The sequence below is a fragment of the Schistocerca gregaria genome, chromosome 1 (genome assembly GCF_023897955.1).
Source record: "Schistocerca gregaria isolate iqSchGreg1 chromosome 1, iqSchGreg1.2, whole genome shotgun sequence".
Taxonomy (NCBI): Eukaryota; Metazoa; Arthropoda; class Insecta; order Orthoptera; family Acrididae; genus Schistocerca; species Schistocerca gregaria.
Window position 1 is genome coordinate 377,904,543 of NC_064920.1, and position 15,924 is coordinate 377,920,466.

At 42.0% G+C, this 15,924-nt stretch overlaps 1 protein-coding gene across 6 annotated transcripts in view; it reads right to left on the reverse strand.

Moving 5' to 3' along the window:
• Window positions 1-10,802, reverse strand: part of LOC126348080 (solute carrier family 25 member 45-like) — a 101,650-nt gene extending 90,848 nt beyond the window's left edge. For 2 of the 6 annotated variants that reach the window (XM_050002329.1, XM_050002326.1), the window contains exon 1: window positions 10,700-10,788. Coding sequence is in view for 2 of the 6 variants with exons in the window: in XM_050002324.1 (XP_049858281.1) it covers window positions 10,393-10,462 (70 nt within the window). In the remaining 4 variants the exon portion in view is untranslated. Of the gene's footprint in view, window positions 1-4,787; window positions 4,876-10,392; window positions 10,478-10,699 lie in introns of those variants that run through there. The other 4 variants (XM_050002325.1, XM_050002324.1, XM_050002328.1 and 1 more) reach the window with 4 other exon arrangements.
• Between the last annotated feature and the right edge of the window lie 5,122 nt (window positions 10,803-15,924).

A 15,924-nucleotide genomic window follows, 5' to 3' on the forward strand; every position in this document is an offset into this window, starting at 1 on the left:
ATGATGGGCACACTGAGCTGCGCAGAACGAAAGGTCCAAATGGGAATAGGTGTGTGTGGAGTGCCCCACTTGGACAGGTTCTGCAAGAGCCCCAAAGGGGATGGTGTGCATTAAGGTGACCAAACAGCAAAAAATGGTGAGACAGTTGACCAATAAGCTGGAGGAAGTCTGTCCTGTTGATGCTGAATGAAGGAGGGATGTAGACATTGCAAAGAGAAACGATGAAGTGATGAAGGATAATGCAGACTGCAACAGCTTGCAGTCGAGTATTCAGCGAAATGGTTTAGCTATGAACATCATCCCAGATGAGCAGCATGACTCTCCTATGAGACAGAATTGCAAACTGAAATGAAATGTCAAAGGTCAAAGCAGTTGCAAGGACACAATTTTGTTTCTTGGAGGCAGAAAAACAGTGGGAACTGCAATTCCAAGAGCAGCTGTAATTCTTTCTTATAAGATCTAATACTGTCAACATTACATTGGAGGAGAGTCCTAATGGGGAAAGGGAAGGAGGGAAAAAACGAAGGGTAGTACCCTCGGCAGTTGCCAAGTGCCACCTTTCAAAGATTCACTGCTAAGAAGTCCAGATGCTGGTAGATCCTGTTCCATGAGATATACAGAGGCATTGGCATCCTTCCTGAGTTGGCCTGTGGATTTCAAGCGGACTGGTGAAATGGAGGTCAGCCAGGTGATGGTATCACGCTGTGACACTGTTGAAGAGGATTTCAGTGTTGGAGAAGGAGAAGATCGTTGGTCTTTGTTTGACTTCTTAGAGCCTTTGTGGTTGGCAGATGAAGACTCAGGCGTTTGTTGGCTGGAGGAATATAAAAAGTTATCAAGGGAGGATTCCTTTTGTCCTTACTGTCCTGCAAGTTGTGTAGCAGGTGATTTTGTTACCAGGAGCAAAGATTTGGTGGCTTGTTGCGCACCTGAAAGAGAAGGGGATGCTAACCTGAAACTGGGCGATTTTGCAACTCCAGTGCTGAATTGGAGGTTTCAAGCCTGTGTGGCCACATCCTTTGTGGAGTGAGACATAGCAAGAGTGGTGCTATAAGTGCCAGATGGTAAAATGCAGGCCTTTCAACTAGCCAACAACTTGCAAGCGATAGGGTAAGGTACTTTTTCCTTCACCCCAGTCTCATGGACAGCCTGTTCATTGAGAGCCACTAGACATTCTCGGGATGAGATGGCATTGTCACCATTAAAATTGATACAGCGGAGAGGAGGAGGCAGGCAATTACCCTCATGAGCGTTCCTACCGCAAGTAACGTATTTGGCCATCATGTTTTGACAAGTAAGTGGGTTGCAATGTTAACACTGGTAGCAACACACCAGATTTGGAATGTACAGTCAGACCATGGTGACTTCATAGCCTGCTTTAATCTCCAGTGGTAGCAGTACTCGATCAAATGTGAGAGAAAGGATGTGTGTAGCAATAATGTTGCATCAATCTTTTTCATTACCTGATGGACCACAGTGATGCCCTGATCAGAGAGGTTAGTTTCAGTTTCTCCCTCAGTCATACATCAAGCAGCTGAGCGTAAATAACAATGTGAAAAACTCAGCATTCAATGGACCTCGACAGGATATCCGTGGAGGAGCAAAGTTATAAGCTGTTGTTGGGCTTGAAAATAACAATTGGTCTCCAGAAGCAAAGTCCCATTACATAAATGAGAGCAGGGTTTGGCAGGGCCTGCAATTGCATCAACACCTTTCTGAATAATGCACAAATTAACTGTAGCAAAGGACTGACCTCCTGCAGTGCGTGATACCACAAGGAACTGAGGTGCAGCTGAGAGATTGTTTGAATCTTTAGCCTCATTCTGTTTATATTTAGTTGAAGCAGATGAGATGATGCTTGGCTCTGATGGCACTCTCCTTCCAACTGAGGGGGTCCCTCTCAGAGGTAGCTCACCTATCTTAAGTGGCTGTTCACACCTCAGGTCACACCTTCCAATCTCTTGACAGTGGAAACAATTGAATTTTAGGAAGGTAACATCTCAGGTAATCAATGTTCCCTAGGCCTCACCTGTACCACGGGGTATGACAAAACCCTACCTGTCAAACTGGGCCTGGAAATTATGCATTACCCAGTCATCTGTTGCACATCAAACGCTTCAGCTGGCCTTTAGGAGCACACAGGGAGGAAGAAGAAACAAAGATGAACTTCATGCGCTGAAATGGAGGAAGGGTAGGAGATGGAGAATGAAGAAAGAAAGAGTAAAGACATGAAGGACTGTTCTGATGTCAGGCTATTAAAAGTTCGGAACACATTCTCACAAATATCCCAGACATGTTCCCCAAGGGAAGGAGGAAGAATAACAGGAGGATAGACAACTAGCACAGAAAGTGAAGAGGTGCTGCCAAGACTGGAGCCTCATGGTATCCAAGCACGAACTCACCAAAGAGTGGTAAAGAGGTGAGACCCCTGCAGGAGATGGGAGGGTGGGGGTGGGGGGGTGGGGGGGGGGAGGAGGATGGTTGAATGAAAAGGACTAGTAAGTTGTTAGGAAATTGGGAGAGTTCAGAAAAGCCACTTAGAGCCCTGGGTAGGGGGAGACTTACCAGATGGGATGATAAGCAAAGACTGATTGCTGAGGACTGCACTGGATGGGATTTGATAACCTGAGAGCTTAAAGCTGGAATATGCAAGGCAGACTGACATTACTGACAACACATCATGCATATGCATGAGTTAATAAGAGAAGGAAGCTAAGTGCATCATTGTATGTGGTAGAGTTGCAGGGCACAGGTGGGGGGTGGATGCAGGGGGGGGGGGGGGGGGGTAAATAGACAGGTCAGAAAATAAGAGATATAGAAAACTACAAGGGAGTGCAGAAAGGAATACTGAGACTGAAGAAATTAATGTAAATTGATGCCAAATGAGTAGTGAGAACCAGAGACATGTTGCAACGTCAGTTCCCACCTGCGGAGTTCTGAGAAACTTGGGTGTGAGCAAAGAATCCAGATAGCAAACATGGTGAAGCAAGTACCAAGGCCATGACTGTCATGCTGTAGAGCATGCTCTGCAATAGGATATTATGTATTGTCAGTATACATCCTCTGCCCATGTCTGTTCTTCCTAACTGATAGTTTGGTGGTAATCGTGCCAGTGTAAAAAGCCAAACAGTGTTTCTATAAAAACTGGTACACATGATGTGTTGTTAAACATAGATGGCTTTCCCTTTGAAAGTATAAGTTTTGTCAATTACAGGTCTGGTAGGTACGACACATAGGGCAAATCTTACAGTGGGGGCAGTCACAGGGTTGGAGCCATAGGGTAGGGAAATGGGTGCAGAGGGAGTATAGTGTCTGACAAGGATATATTGCAGATTGAGAGTGTGACAATAAGCTATTCTACGAGCGGTGAGCAAAATGTCGGACAGAACAGGTCTCATTGCAGGGTACGAGTTTAGCATGTCGAGTGTGTGTTGGGGCTTATGGGCACTCAACGTCGAGGTCAACAGTGCTCTGACACACATTAAAAGGAACTAATGTGGACAGACCTAATAAAACTGAAGCACACACACAAAGAACACAGGAAAAGAAGGAAAATGCTACATAAGAAAGTAAAACTTAAGGGAAAATGTAGCAACAAGAATGCCACAGGAAATTGTCATTGGCTGGCCACTTACATAAAATATGGACAAGCTTGTTACATAGTGAGCAAATTAAGATACTCTCCCTAAAATCTTTGTAAAAACATTTGACATGGCACAGAACTTAAAACTTTAAACAAAGTCGTCAGAGTGTTGCCTAAAAGAGATGGCAGGTCTACTGGCAAGTCAGTCGCAGCCCACTGGTCAGAAAATAAAACGCAATCCAATAAAACGTGGTGCACAGTGACCTGGATGCCACAAGCATCACACATTGGAGGGTCCTCTCGCCAGAGCAGGAAGCCACTTATCATAGGGCTGTGGCCTATCCGAAGCCGAGTGAGGAGAACCTCGTCCCCTTGACGGGGCTGAAAGGAAGTACACCACACACATGTTGTGGGCTTGACTATACAAAGCTTATTGTCAGTCACTTCCAGCCACTCATCTTCCCAACAAACGCATGACTCGTGAGCTCAACAGCGAGGTGAGTGTGTGCAGGTGGATAGCACACTGAGATACTTGTGGATTGAGACACGCCTCCTCGGCTGCGAGATCTGCCCTTTCATTCCCAGCAATACCGACATGCCCCTGAACCCAGCAGAAAGTCACCACCTTCCCCAGTTGCTGTAGTTGGAGGAGGGCATCCTGGATGGTCTGGACTACTTTATTTGCTGGATACAAACATTGCAATGAGTGAAGGGCACTTAGTGAATTGCAACAGACAAGAAATTTAGGACAGGAAGAATGTCTCATCTGCTCCAGTGCCCGCAAGATCGCAGACAATTCTGCATCAAAGACAGTAAAAGTCTGAGGCAGTTGGACCTTGAGGACACAATCTGGAAAAACAACAGAGCAACCAACGGAATCCCCTGTTTTGACCCATCCGTAAAAACAGCTACATAGTCGTGGTGCTCAGATAAAATGGCAGAAAATGCTGCATTAAAAACGATGGCAGGGGTGCAATCTCTCTTGTACTGCAATAAATCTAGAATCACTCTGGGCCTCTTCAGTAACCAGGGTGGCAGGCGGTTAAAACCCAGGATTTGGGTTTGTACAGACTCACACCGAGGGACTCTAGCACATAGATCCCAAACGGCAACGTAGCCCGGGGTCGGTGGGAAAAAATGCAGTCCAGAGGGGGATGAGCAACGATATGGTGAGCAGGCGAGGTCAGAGCTGCAAGAAACTTACAAGCCTGGCACACCAGCAGGAGCTGCCGCCGGATGGGATGTAGTGGTTCCCCAGCCTCAGCACAGAGGCTGAGTATGGGACTGGTCCGATAAGCATCCGTGGCCAGTTGAATCCCAGCATGGTGGACAGCATCAAGGATCTGCAAATAAGACGGCCTCGCTGACTCATACACTGTGCACCCATAGTCCAGCCGTGAATGCACAAAAGCTCGATAAAACTGAAGGAGACGCGCCCTGTTTTGCATGTCACTGCCTTGTTAAAGTAGCTGATTAATACATTCAAGACAAGGATAATACTCAGTGACAACAGGTATACACTCCTAAGTTGTTTTTGGAGGGATCAGCAGCACCAATACTAGGATTGTATGTGATGGCCCAGGAAACTGCTTTCGAACTAGGCTGGTGCAGTAACTACAGCTAGTGAAGGCTCAGGTGAGAATGGTGTATTGCTGTATTGTGTATTTCAGTCCTAAACCTCCATTTAATCATGTTGCTTACTTTTCTTTATATGTAATGTCAACTGCAAGTATCATTTTGTAACCCAACACTTTCCAACAGCAAACCTGACATTGGACCCTGTCTTGAACAGTTCTGACAACAATCCCAATTTTATCCACCACCAGTACCTAAGTTCCAGCCCTTACAAACCTTCCAAGAATTTCCCAACATCCAGCATTGTTTCAGAACCCTTCCTCAAGTCCCTACAATATGACACTGGTCTGTCCTCTGTAGAACCCCAGGCTCTTCATTCCCTAAAAATTGATGACTCCATCATTATCCTTCTGGTGGACAGGGAAACATCCACTGTGGTACATGACCAATGGGAATCCTTAAGCAAGGGTCTACACCACATGTCCGACATCTATACATACAGCATCATGCCATCAAGACCCCAGTCTTGTTATAGAAACTGACCTATTGTCCCTCCTCAAAACCTCAGGCCCCACACGATGACTAACATCTTAATCCATAGAACTTCTACCCCACCCAAACCACATATCTCCACTTTTACCTTCTTCCTAAGATCCACAAACCCAATCACCCTGGCAGACCCATAGTTACTGGCTTCAAAGCACCGCAAAACACATATCAGCCTTAGCTGCAATACAAAGACTTCCCTCTTATATTAAAGACACCATTTCTAGATCATCTGAAATCTGTGTCTGTCCTACTCTCACCACACACCTTACTTGTCACTATTGATGGAACCTCCCTCTATACCAACATCCTTTATTTATATGGACTGTCTGCTGCTGAACATTTCATCAGTCAGTGCCCAACTCTATGACATCCTTTCTTCTCACCTTAATCAACTTTATACTTTCCACCAACTATTTAACCTTTGAGGGGTAGACACACAAAGTAATTAGGGGAATGGCAGTGGAAACCAGGATGGCTCCTTCCTATGCCAACTTTTTCATGGGCTGCTTGGAGGTGGCTTTCAAGGGATGCATATGCCTTGAGACCCTGGTTTGGTTTAGAAACAATGATGATATCTCTGCCATATGGACTCACAGTGAGGCTAACCTCCTAAAATTCTTGGGAGTCTCTAAATCATTTTGAATGTTTCTATCCTTTCCATGTCCTACGTTTCCTCCCATATAGACTTGGCATTCCAGGAAAATGTATTTGTTTTGATGTAGACTCTTTACAACAATAAACCACCATTCTCACCTCAGCCTTCACTGGGTGTAATAACCCCACCAGCCTAGTTCAAAAGCAGTTTTCCTGGGCCATCACATACAATCCTGGTACTGGTACTGCTGATCCCTCAAAATAACAACTTAGGAGTACACCTGTTGTCACTGAGTATTAATCTTGTCTTGAATGTATTAATCAGCTACTTTGATAAGGTTATGGCTTCCTAAAATCAAGCCCTGAATTGAGGTCCATTCTGACCAACACTTTACCCATCACACCTAGAATAGTTTATTGTCACCTTCCCAACCTCCACAATATCCTTTTCAGGCCCTATGCTCCTTCTGGACCGATTTCCATACCCTATGGTTCATACCCCTGTGACCATTCATGCTGTAAAACTTGCTCTATACATCCTCCTACCAATACACGTTCAAATCACGTAACTGGCAAAACATATTCTATCAAAGGGAGAGCCACCTCTGTTCAATGGCACATGGCATCTACCTTCTTTACATAAACCCTAGTTTCTGGGAAGATTTTCTTAACTCTTCCCATTTTCTAAACCTCACCAGACCTTTTCTTTCATCCGTCTTCCATCCCCTTCAATCCTTCTGCCAAAAGGAGCCATTGGCTCCAAAAGGTTGCAGATTTTAGTACCTTTATATGTGTGTTGTTCTGCCGCTGCTTGGTAAGCAGATTATTTATCTATCCAGTTACATTAATTTAAGCTGTGCACATATTCTTCATTTAACGTATTCTCCCACAGAAAATCTTAAACAAAATTTGCAAAATTACTTCAAATTAAAAGATATTTTCAGCAATCACTTATCATTAATGCACATATGAAATATGAGCAACCACTGAGGCTGCTTCTAGAGCATGCACAGGCAATCCATCTGCCACTTACACACAGATAACTGCCAGTGTCTTAAGTTCAATGTCCTACAGTATATTTTTATATCACAGTGTTCAGTGTGGAGGTGGCCAGTATAATAATTATTCCTGCAACAATCATTTGCCACCAGACTTTGATGCATGAACACATGGTTGAAATTCCAAGATTCCTACAGTAATCAAGTGAGGAGAAACAGCAATCCTGCATCTCCCTTTTCTGCCAGCTAATGAGAAAAAATATTAATAGCTGTTAGAAATTAGATGGAGTAAAAACATTCTATGTGTATAGAAACCGTTACAATATTAAGAACTGTGATGGCCATTACTCAAATGGAGTCCCACTTTTGCAACAGATTTTTGTCGTGAGGCACTTTCTGTAATTTACGTCAACATCTACACTTTGCAAACCACCATGAGGAGCAAGGCAGAGGATTACTCTAATCTTATCCTCACAATTGCTGTATGAGTGATACGTAGGAGATTGTACAACATTCCTACAGTCATCATTTAAAGCCAGTTCATGGAACCTTGTTAGTAGACTTTATTGAGATAGTTTGTCTATCTCCAAGAGTCTGCCAATTCAGTTTCTTCAGTATCTCATGTGTAGACTGCACAGCTCACACCATTATTTAGGAAATGAATGAAAGAAGATTAGCAAATTAAAGATGTATTTCACTAATACATAGAAAACGTCATCTGAAAGAGTTCGTCAAATTACCCGAATAAATATTAACTCCTAATCTCAGCATAACCTGGTTTCAGGAAAATCTAGTCAATGAGTTGGCAGTACTGTTGCCATCTTTAAACTGAATTGTGCAAATGGCTGGAGGCAAAAGCAATAGTAGTCAAAAGAGCAGTGACAGGACTGACTCATTGCCACAGAGACACATATGAAATGTGTTATGTCATTGGTTGAAATAGACTTGAGAAGTAGCCGCACCAAGCCCACTGAAACTGTAAGGGACTTTCTTTCACTGACCTTATTACAGTTAATTGTAATTTTGTGTAGTTCAGTTTGCAGAAAAGTCTTAAATAAGACTGTCAACGATATGTACATCTTGTCATTTAATAGAGGACAGTAGGAATCAGCTGTTTTTTCTGTACAAGTGAGCCACATGTTGTATGGCATCACTGTCCCATGAGGGCTTAGATTAAGAAGATTAGTGGCAGTAAGCATTATCCAAATTGGAGTAAAGAAGGAAATTAGGGGTTATAATTAAGAAAATTGTTCAAATGGCTCTGAGCACTATGGGACTTAACATCTGAGGTTATCAGTCCCCTAGAACTTAGAACTATTTAAACCTAACTAACCTAAGGACATCACACACATCCATGCCCAAGGCAGAATTCGAACCTGCGACCATAACGGTCATGCTGTTCTGGACTGAAGCGCCTAGAACCGCTCAGCCACCGCGGCTGGCTATGATTAAGATCTCATGCCTTCCTTAATGAGGAGGTTGTCAGAGACTGAACACAATCTCACAGTGGGGAATGATGGAAAAAGAAATAAACCTATCATTTTCAAAGGAACTCTTCTTACATTTGCCTTAAGTGATCTAAGGAAACAACATAAAACCAGATTCTGGATGACCAAGATGGGATTTGAAACACCATTCTCCCATATGTTAGACGAGTGTCTCTTTATGCTATACCACCTTATTTGGTCGCAATTTGGGGATGGGATTCCAAGTAGGGGCATGCTTCTGTTGCGACGGGTGGAGTCAGAGAATGGACAATTTGAGAGATTATTGGATGACTAAGATTTAACAAACTGGGTGATCATCCACATACCGTACTTGACATATAGTGTCTCAGTTAGCTAATCTATATGCATTTCTTGTCCAGTGTATGGCATATAATCTTACACATATGATTCCATGCCTTCATTCAAAGTTTCGAAAGAACACTATAATTTCACGAATAAAAATTATTTTTTGACCGAAATTTACATTGAAGTTAAGCGTTCTGTGGCAGCAGAGTTACAGTTTTAAGGGGAAATTATTTCCGATAAACGCTTTATTTACGGCGGGCCACAGGCTGTTTCCGCTACCGATTCTTGTAAAATACGAACAGATGTTGCTTCAATTATTCCGCTAGTTGGTTGGTTGGTTTGATGTTTAAAGGGACCAAACTAAATGGTCATCGGCCCCATTTCCGCTAGAATACAAATAAACAAATGCCATAAATAAAATGATACGAGGGTCCATTTCTTTTTTATTGTTGGCCAGAGAAACGTCCTGTTTCTCTTTGCTTCGCCTAAATCTTTCTTTGGTCATTTCCATTTGAATGCTTCTAGCGTCATACTTTTGATGGAGGGCACACACACAGTTTCGAGAAAATTTGCGCCCTTCCTTCGTACTTTCTGGAACGGATAATGCGAATTGCCGAAAATGTCCAGATTAATTAGTACCAGCACGAAGAAAACAAAAGGAAAGAATGTATGGTTTGGTCTCCTGTCGACGATAAAATTACCATAGCTGTATCTAAAGCTCAGTTTGTACAAGATTGGCTCGGGAAAAAACCGGTCCTGTTTTTCGTAACTTTCCAGATATTCGCCTGAGTGATTTAGAGAACCTGCGAAAAGGCTAAACTGGGATGGCCTAAGAGGAATTTTAACCCTGCTCTCCAGAAAACGAGTACAATGTACGGTATTTGTATTATTTTACTATTGGTCTATTAAATCGTCATAAGCTACCGTACACGACACGTACGGTGTAGGGCAGACCACCAAGAGCAGTGCTTACAGGATTATCTGTCCTTAGAACTGCTTGTGACAAGTCCGTGTGTCAGTTTCTTACTTATCACATTAACGTTATCTTTCTACTTGCGAGATTAATTCGATGTTTCTGTGAAGTCATTGGTCTTGCTAATATCGCTGTCTTATCCATTCTGTCCATATTTTCCAGTTCGCAAAATGATCTTCCCGCGGCATCGCCCCCAAACGATTTCACAACAGGAGGCACACAATCGTTTCTGCCTTTTACGTGACCTTCTGAAATACCGAGGAAGAAAATGTGTAGTAATGAATACTCTACAAACAAGGCAGCTACCAAGAATATAACAACACGTACCGTAAACAAAAATTCCCCGCGATTCACTGTATGTTTTTCTGCGTGCTGGAGATAGCACACAGTGCGGCATACTGTAAATTCTGAATACTTTATACTTCACAGCGCTGACAGTAGTAATATTCACATTGGAATATGCAGTAGTTGTAGTTTCATATTATTTAAATAAACATGTAGTGAATGAGATGCACAAGCTTAGATTATTTCTGTCTGAGTTTCCTGTCATTCCTACCATCTCTTGGATTTAAAAAAAACCTCAGTACAGGAAACAGTTGTGCAGGAATTATTGGTGTTAAATCTTGTTTCATACCAGCGTTCCAACCAGCCAAGAAATCGGCGAAAGTAAACATCTCGGCCCAGCGACTATGTAACTTCTGCCCTCAGCACTGTAGGCATTCGACGCGTTTTGTACTTTGCTCCCGTCACTACATTATCTAGATAACACTGTATACTTATTTCTAGTTGCCTCGACTGTAAACTGCGAGCGTTTATCGGTTGCTCAACAGTTTCTAAAAGGGGTCGTAATGATAATCCTAAGTAGTATGTAGTTCCATTTACGTTCTACCGATGTGTATGTAATGCATATATTTTGTTTGTCCATTGAACATTTTAACCCTGCTGTGGTCACGTGAAGTTCTATTAAATTGGACGCGTGGGTGATGGCTCTCACCCATCTATGTTTTCGATGTTACTTTAACAACGATGAAATAAAATTGGATACGGCATACTTGCATAATAGTATAGATTTCAATTAGTTACTCAACTCTAGATCTGAATGCCCTATATTTACTGTAGAACCCACACAAAACCTACCGGTCTTTTAATGTAAACAAAAAAAGTGCACATATATTACTTTACAAATTAATAAAAAAAAGTGACGTTAGTGAACCATACATTATAATAGCTGTGTATGAACCTTACTAATACAGCAATTAGACCAGTATTTTCAAAATAACTTTTTTTGACACAAGTATTATTTCAATCTGCACTGTCCAAACAGTTGACATAAACTTCCTTCAAATGATCAGGGAGGTCCACTTATCAAACCCAGCACAGCACTTCGTGGTTGATTTGTCCTGTGATCTACTGCATTCTTAACATCTTCCTCTTCACGCTAACTTATCTCTTGCGACCTGGTTGCAGTCTCTTTCATTTCAAGCAATAAAAGATCACGCCTCCCAATCTCGGAAACCTGCTGTGCTTCAGGTCTTTCTGTTATGGCCTTCATAACTTCATGTACAAGATTGGTTCGGAAAGTCTCTTCAGTGCTATACCTTCATTTTATTGAATTTATTAGTGCAAAATGCTTTTATGCAGCTATGTTTACTTTATTGTAATTCCAGGCTTGGATCACAATGTTTATTTCTAATCAAGTTGTTCAAAAATGGTTCAAATGCCTCTGAGCACTATGGGACTTAACATCTATGGTCATCAGTCCCCTAGAACTTAGAACTACTTCAACCTAACTAACCTAAGGACATCACACAACACCCAGTCATCACGAGGCAGAGAAAATCCCTGACCCCGCCGGGAATCGAACCCGGGCGTGGGAAGTGAGAACGCTACCGCACGACCACGAGCTGCGGACAATCAAGTTGTAGATCGGTGCATACGTTCGAAGCACTTTTGTTTTTCACGTTTGTATTCCGGTTGCTAAGGGTTTATTTATCAATTGTCATTTCTCATTTGTAATTCACAGTTGTTGTTTTGAGTTTAAATTTGTCGTGTTAAGACAGAGTGAACCCGCAGACGCTAGAAATTTGAGTGTCAAGTCGAGAAACCGGAACCTTACCAGCATATGTTTTTGTTTGAGTTCAATAGAAGGGTGATCGCAGCGGAGGCAGCCGGAAACTTTTGCGCCGTGTATCGGGATAATGCCACTGGACAAAGTACGGCAGGAAATTTATTTTCTACTTTTAAGCAGGATCGTTTTGGCATTAGGCGCTCCCCACGTTCAGGAAGACCTTCGAGATTTGACAAAGGTCGTTTAAACACTGTTATTCACAACGATCCACGTTAGTGTACGAATCTAAAAGTCACACCACCGTTGTCCGACTGTTGTAAACAGTAAAGGAGATTACATTATTGATGACTATAGTCTCTGTTGTGTGTATCTGTGTTGTTTTTATTAAATTTATGAAAAAGCTACGAGTTTATGCACCAACCCTATAATTTCGGTCGGCAATGTCTATCTCTAGACCTGAGTGAAACGTGTTGTATTTCACATGTCACGATATTACATGTGATGGGGCAGTCAAATTAATTAGCCATTTCGGCTACCACAAACAAGAAGCAGCTGAGTTTAGCAGAATATGAGAAACTTCCACAGGTCAGCATCTCGTATTTCGAACTTTCTTTTTTTTTTTTGAGACAGCTGGCCAGCTTTGGTAATGTAAAATGATATGATCGCAGGCTGTTTTGAGTCCCCTGTATCGCTGTCAATAACATCCTAGTGGTGCATTGTAGAAATTAGATGCATAGCTTTACTCGTGTTGGGACAGTGTGAAACAAGGGCTTTGTCGTTTTTAAAGACGAAAATTGAAGGTTTTTCTGTTCTTTGTTAACTTGAAAGAAACGTCAAAGCCACTTCCCGCGTGTTTCGGCGAATTGTTCCCAGTTGAAATAAGTGGTTCGTGTAATGTTAAAACAACAGCTGATTCCTCAAACTGGGGTGCTATCAAGCACGGGGTCCCACAGGGTTCGGTCTTAGGTCCTTTACTGTTCTTGATATACATTAATGACTTACCATTCCACATTGATGAAGATGCAAAGTTAGTTCTTTTTGCTGATGATACAAGTATAGTAATAACATCCAAAAACCAAGAACTAAGTGATGTAATTGTAAATGATGTTTTTCACAAAATTATTAAGTGGTTCTCAGCAAACGGACTCTCTTTAAATTTTGATAAAACACAGTATATACAGTTCCGTACAGTAAATGGCTCAACTCCAGTAATAAATATAGCATTTGAACAGAAGTCTGTAGCTAAGGTAGAATTTTCAAAATTTTTAGGTGTGTCCATTGATGAGAGGTTAAACTGGAAGCAACACATTGATGGTCTGCTGAAACGTCTGAGTTCAGCTACGTATGCTATTAGGGTTATTGCAAATTTTGGAGATAAGAATCTCAGTAAATTAGCTTACTATGCCTACTTTCATTCACTGCTTTCGTATGGCATCATATTCTGGGGTAATTCATCGTTGAGTAGAAAAGTATTCATTGCACAAAAACGTGTAATCAGAATAATTGCTGGAGCCCACCCACGGTCATCCTGCAGACATCTATTTAAGGATCTAGGGATCCTCACAGTAACCTCACAGTATATATATTCCCTTATGAAATTTGTTGATAATAATCCAACCCAATTCAAAAGTAATAGCACTGTGCATACCTATAACACCAGGAGAAAGGATGATCTTCACTATTCAGGGTTAAATCTGACTTTGGCACAGAAAGGGGTAAATTATGCTGCCACAAAAGTCTTTGGGCACCTACCAAACAGCATCAAAAGCCTGACAGATAGCCAACTAACATTTAAAAATAAATTAAAAGAATTTCTAGATGACAACTCCTTCTACTCATTGGCTGAATTTTTAGATAAAAAAAACTTAATCATTAGTGTCATGCAATATTTTGTGTAATGTAATTTCTTGTACAGACATCTTTTATTAACCTGACACGTTCCACATCATTACGAAGTGTCGTATTCATGATCTATGGAACAAGTATTAATCTAATCTAATCTAATCTAAGAACCTTGACTTGAGATCTTCAGTAAGGGACTACGTCGTAGGCTGTATACTGTTATTTATTAACTTAAGAAAGACGTGCTTCGGCCGTATAGGGCAGGGGTCTTCAAACTACGGCCCGCGGGCCGAAAACGGCCAGCGAGGGCCGGCAAACCGGCCCGCGTTAGCCGGACATCCCCCGTATCCGGCCCGCCAAATATGTAAGATGGTACCTATACTGCCAACAGTGCGACATTGACTCAGCTGCTCGCTACAAGACTACATAACTAAACTTATTGTTGCGCCGCTTGAAATAACAATGCGTTGACATACTCTACCTCTGTTGCGTCTTGCAGTAATAGTATTGCTAACAATGATTTTGAGATTTTGTTAACTTTGCAGGACGCTTTCGTGAAGAATGTGCAGTGACATACTTTTTTGTCGATGAAATTCGCCAGAATAAAATACTCCGGAATTTCAGTCAGGTACGTCCACCAATCAAAATTATGTAATTAAGTAAAAATCGTAGTTCGTTTCAGTGCTAGCTATTCCTTTAGCCTTACATTACGGTGATCATGGAGTGCTAGGGTGCTTTAATCCCACTAGGTAGATCTTGGCCCTTATGACTTCGTGGAGGAGTCAATGTAGCCCACGGACCCCTGCTATAGGGCATTATCAGGTTATCTTAAAACGCAAGGTGGAGGCGCGAGGGGGAGGGGCGGGGCAACAGTAGAATAAATCCGGCTGGGTTCTATCTCAGACTACTATAAAAGCAAAATAAGCTTCCAACACTGACCGCATAGAATTACGCAGTGAAGCTATGTAACTAGCGTTAAAAATGCCAAAAACCGTCTGTCAAGGAAGATATGATATCGAATAAGACATAGTAAAAAGCAAGCTATACGGAAACATATTAAAAATATGAGTAGAGAATGAAGGAAAAACCGAAACATACGTATTACCTCATGGAGGCGACGACAGGCGCAGCAGCACAGAAAGTCCAAATTCAGTTACCAATGGTTACATTTCGTTAGTCCCCGCTATCTACTCCTCCATTCTTATTAGAACATCGAGTAGGGTATTGTTTTATTTATAACGCCCATCTGGCTGCGGACCAACATAGTTTTCTAAATTTACTGTACTTTTTGTCTTAGTATCAGCTAAAGCAAATGTTTTCAGTCCATAGGCTAATTAGCGGGTTTGCTAGGTATGAACTGCAAGAAAGGACAGCTACCCCTAAATGTTAACATCTGTTTATCTGCAGTAAGATACTTGCTTTCTCAAGTCTGTCTCTTACATCATCCAAATGCAAGCATCGTAAGAGAAAGTGGGAACTTTCTTCAGTCATTGATTAGTAACATGATTCTAGACCAGTGGTCATGAAACGTTTTTGCTCAAGAGCCAATACTGACATTGTGCGGCCGAACTTATTATTTATTGATAACCTACATGACTTAGGGGTTGCAGTCAAACACGTGATGCCAGTTAAAAAGCTACTTGGCCAATATTAGTGGCTCTAAGTAACGAAAACTGACAACGGCCGGGAGAACAGTGTGTTGACCGCATGCCTCTCCATTTCCCCATCCCATGACGCTACCGATATACCCGTCACGGCCTTTGGACAGAGTTAACGTTTTCTTTACACAAATTAGTATATTATGAGCTTGCAACAGAATAGCTATAGAAAAAGCGCTATAAGTTGACCACCGGCAACACGCGGAACACTTCGTGTCAACTGTATTCTGTTTCTTAATGCCGCCACACCTCAATGACCCCAAAGTTGTTGTGATATTCTGTTGTCTGTGT